Raw genomic sequence first — 5,000 nt, forward strand, 5'->3', positions numbered from 1 at the left:
TTGATGCCTGGATAGGTGTTTAACACATCAGTTAACCACGTCACAGGATATAGCAGCAATTTGATGTCTGGATAGGTGTTTAACACATCAGTTAACCACGTCACAGGATATAGCAGCAATTTGATGCCTGGATAGGTGTTTAACACATCAGTTAATCACATCACAGGATATAGCAGCAATTTGATGCCTGGATAGGTGTTTAACACATCAGTTAACCACGTCACAGGATATAGCAGCAATATGATGCCTGGATACCATGTTTAACACATCAGTTAACCACGTCACAGGATATAGCAGCAATTTGATGCCTGGATAGGTGTTTAACACATCAGTTAACCACGTCACAGGATATAGCAGCAATTTGATGCCTGGATAACATGTTTAACACATCAGTTAACCACATCACAGGATATAGCAGCAATATGATGCCTGGATAGGTGTTTGACACATCAGTTAACCACGTCACAGGATATAGCAGCAATATGATGCCTGGATAGGTGTTTAACACATCAGTTAACCACATCACAGGATATAGCAGCAATTTGATTCCCGACTGCAGAGTTGATGATGTGGCACGCAGCCATTGGTGCAATGTAATGATTACAATCTAGTCAGCCAGGAATGCGACCACATAAATCAGGGGATTTCAAACCTCTCCTCCGGGACCCAAATCCTTCCATGTATTGTAACTATTCCACAGCTAGTACACCTGATTCAACTTGTCAAAGTTACCCTTGACTAGCTGAATCAGGTGAATCAGGTGAGCTAGTTCAGGGCTACAACAAAGTGGTGAAATGTCTGGGGGTCCCAGAGGAGAGGTTTGAGAACCACTGACTTAAATGCCTGATTGAAATGTGACCCCCACACTGACTTAAATGCCTGATTGAAATGTGACCCCCACACTGACTTACATGCAGCAGAACTGAGACTGTCTGAATGGCTTACTCCCTCTAGATAATCTCGCTCTCTCTCTTTCTCTCACTTTCTTTTCTCTCCCTCTATTTCTCTCTCATTCTCTCTGTCTCTTACCATAATTTTCCTCCTATTTTTCCTTTCCCTCCTTATTATCAGCTATCTGAGCAGCTACCGATCGCTGCAGCTGTACATAGTCCATCTGTAAATAGCAGATCCAATCTACCTACCTCATCCCCATATTGTTTTTATTTACGTTTCTGCTCTTTTGCACACCAGTATTTCTACTTCCACATCATCTGCTCATCTATCACTCCAGTGTTCATTTGCTAAATTGGAATTACTTCACTACTATGGCCTATTTATTGCCATACCTCCTCACACCATTTGCACACACTGTATATAGACTTTTTCTATTGTGTTATTGACTGTACGTTTTTTTATTCCACGTGTAACTCTGTGTTGTTGTCTGTGTCACACTGCTTTGCTTTATCTTGGCCAGGTCGCAGTTGTAAATTAGAACTTGTTCTCAACTGGCCTACCTGGTTAAAAAAAGGTGAAAGAATAAAAAATATATAATACGAAAATCATCATTATCCCTTCCCCCTACACTCATGTCTGTTTTTATCTCTCTCTCCCTCAGACATAGATGAGTGTAATGAGATCGCTGGTATCTGTGGAGTGGGCGGGGACTGCCAGAACCAGAAAGGAAGCTACAGTTGCCTCTGTCACCCTGGATACAGTAACTACGACAACAAACAGGCTCAATGTTCAGGTGATTGTAGAATCTGGTACTATGACGCATTGCTTCCCACGACACGATACAATACAATACGATAACATTGTCTCTTAGAAGAGGCATGGCCTGGATTGGAAATATAACTAGGCTCCTATTTTAGCAGTCCTAAATTACAGCTATATCTAACATAACATAACATTACATTTACATTTAAGTCATTTAGCAGACGCTCTTATCCAGAGCGACTTACAAATTGGTGAATGATGAAAAGTATGTGGACACCTTCTCGTCGAACATCTCTTTCCAAATTCATGGGCATTAATATGGAGTTGGTCCCCCCCTTTGCTGCTATAACAGCCTCCTCCTCTTCTGGGAAGGCAGTTCACTAGATGTTGGAACATTGCTGTGGAGACTTGCTACCATTCAGCCACAAGAGCATTAGTGAGGTCGGGCACTGATGTTGGGCGATTAGGCCTGGCTCACAGTCAGCATTCCAATTTATCCCAAAGGTGTATGATAGGGTTGAGGTCGGGGCTCTGTGCAGGCCAGTCAAGTTCTTCCACACCGATCTCGACAAACCATTTCTGTATTGACCTCGCTTTGCTGTAACAGGAAATGGCCTTCCCAAGACGGTTGCCACAAAGTTGGAAGCACAGAATTGTCTAGAATGTAATTATATGCTGTAGCTTTCAGCTTTCCCTTCACTGGAACTAAGGAGACTAGCCCGAACCATGAAAAACAGCCCCAGATCATTATTCCTCCTCAACCAAACTTTACACTTGGCACTATGCATTCTGGCATGTAGCAGTCATCTGCCAAACACAGATTAGTCCGTCAGACTGCCAGAAGGTGAAGCATGATGCATCACTCCAGAGAACGCGCTTCCACTGCTCCAATGGCAGCGAGCTTTACACCACACCAGCCGATGCTTGGTATTGCGCATGGTGATCTTAGGCTTGTGTGCGGCTGCTCGTCGATGGAAACCCATTTCATGAAGTTCCCGACAAACAGTTATTTTGCTGACGTTGCTTCAAGAGCCCGTTTTTAACTCAGTAGTGACGGTCCCATTCTGTGAGTTTGTGTGGCTTTCCACTTCGCGGCTTAATTTTTTTTGCTTCTAGATGTTTCCCCATCACAATAGCAGCACTTACAGTTGACCAGGGCAGCTCTAGAATGGCAGACATTTTACGAACTGACTTGTTGGAAAGGTGGCATCCTATGACGGTTCCACGTTGAAAGTCACTGAGCTCTTCAGTAAGACCATTCTACTGCCAATGTTTGTCTATGGAGATTGCATGGCTGTGTGCGTGATTTTATACACCTGTCGGCAACGGGTGTGGCTGAAATAGCCGAATCCCCTAATTTGAAGGGGTGTCCACATACTTTTGTATATATAGTGTAGTGTAACATAATATAACATAACATATTGTCACAGTATCCACAGAAAATGGTGCCCCTCCTCGGCCGGGCGGCGCTCGGCGGTCGTCGTCGCCGGTCTACTAGCTGCCGCCGATCTGTGTTTCTGTGTTCATTGTGTTTTGTCTGTCTAGGTCCGCACCTGTTGTCATTTCTGTCATTAGTGGGGGGGTATTTAGTTTGTTCCTTTGGGGTTGTGTGTTGTGCGGGATTGTTTGTTTGTCAGCGGGTTTACGCTGTGGCCGTGTCTTCTCTATCGTTTTTATATTGGAGGATTTATTTTCTCGCCGGGCTGCGCCCCGTGCGTGATTTTCCCTTTGTGGATTACCTATTTCCCTTTTGGGTATTGTGCACTCCCAGTGCCTTTTGATCACCTAGTGTTTGGGTGTGAATAAACTTCGAGCTACTGGACGATATCTCCTGCATTTGACTCTACTCCTTCCTCCTGCCCTAAGTACCCGTGACACATATTATAACATAACATAATACAACATATTATAACATAACATAATATAACATAATATAACATATTATAATGTCACATAATATAACATAATATAACATAACCTAACAAAACATAATATAACATAATATAACATATTGTCACGCCCTGACCTGAGAGAGCCGTTTTTCTCTGTTTGGTTAGGTCAGGGTGTGACATGGGGTGGGCATTCTTTGTGTTGTATGTCTATGTTGTTGTTTTTCTTTGATTGGCCGAGTATGGTTTCCAATCAGAGGCAGCTGTCATTCGTTGTCTCTGATTGGGAATCATACTTGGGCAGCCCTTTTTCCCACAGTGAGTTTTGGGATCTTGTCTTTGTGTTGCATGTGTTTGCACTCCTAGCTTTTCGTTCGTTGTATTGTTTATTGTTTTTGCTGGTTTTCATTTATCAATAAATATGATGAACCCAACTCACGCTGCGCCTTAGTCTACTCCTAACGACGAACGTCACACATATTGTAACATAACAAAACATAACATACCATAACAAAACATAATATAACATAATATAACATAACAAAACATAATATAACATAACATAGTAAAAATGTGACGGTTTTCGTAGGAAGAAGCGGACCAAAGTGCAGCGTGTGTGTCGTTCCACATTTTATTTACACTGTGAAACTATGCGATACATAAACATAAACTAAAGAACAAAACAACAAACCGTGACTCAGAGTTGAAACATATACTACTCAAAAAACAATCTCCCACAAACCCAGGTGGAAAAATCCCTACTTAAGTATGATCTCCAATTAGAGACAACGAGGACCAGCTGCCTCTAATTGGAGATCATCCCAAACAAAACCCCAACATAGATATACAAAACTAGACCCTGACAACTAGACCCTGACCTACTGTACCATAGAAAATAACATCTTTCTATGGTCAGGACGTGACAATAAAATAATATAACATAATGTAACATAATATAACGTAACATAATATAACATAATATAGCATAATATAACATAATATATTATAACATAATATAATCTAGCATAATTTTAGCATAATTTTACATAATATAACATAATCTAACATAATATAACATAATCTAACATAATATAACATAATATAACATAATATAGCATAATCTTACAATATATAACATAATCTAACATAATACAACATAACATAATGTAACATATGCATATCTAGCAGACGCTTTGATTCAAAAAGTGATTTACAACAGTGAGTGGATACTTTTTGTTATAGCTGGCTGCATATTACAGTAAGGTCTGTCCTTCTGTTGCTGTAGGTAGTGTTATTACAGAGACTCTCTGTTCCACTGGCTGCTTCCTCTTCCTAGTATTGTGTCCCAAATGACACCCTATTCCCTATACTACATTAGACCAGGGCCCATAGTGCACTATATAATAGGGTGTCATTTGGGATGTGTGGTAGGATAGTTACCATGGCAACATTTCA

General features: G+C 41.0%; 1 protein-coding gene across 1 annotated transcript in view; it reads left to right on the plus strand.

Annotated features, from left to right (window-relative positions):
* Positions 1 to 5,000, plus strand: part of LOC106566240 (adhesion G protein-coupled receptor E5) — a 41,471-nt gene that overhangs the window by 17,044 nt on the left and 19,427 nt on the right. The window contains exon 4 of the mRNA XM_045690736.1: positions 1,556 to 1,687. Coding sequence (XP_045546692.1) covers positions 1,556 to 1,687 — 132 coding nt within the window. The remainder of the gene's footprint in view (positions 1 to 1,555; positions 1,688 to 5,000) is intronic.

Source organism: Salmo salar, chromosome ssa12 (assembly GCF_905237065.1).
Source record: "Salmo salar chromosome ssa12, Ssal_v3.1, whole genome shotgun sequence".
Taxonomy (NCBI): Eukaryota; Metazoa; Chordata; class Actinopteri; order Salmoniformes; family Salmonidae; genus Salmo; species Salmo salar.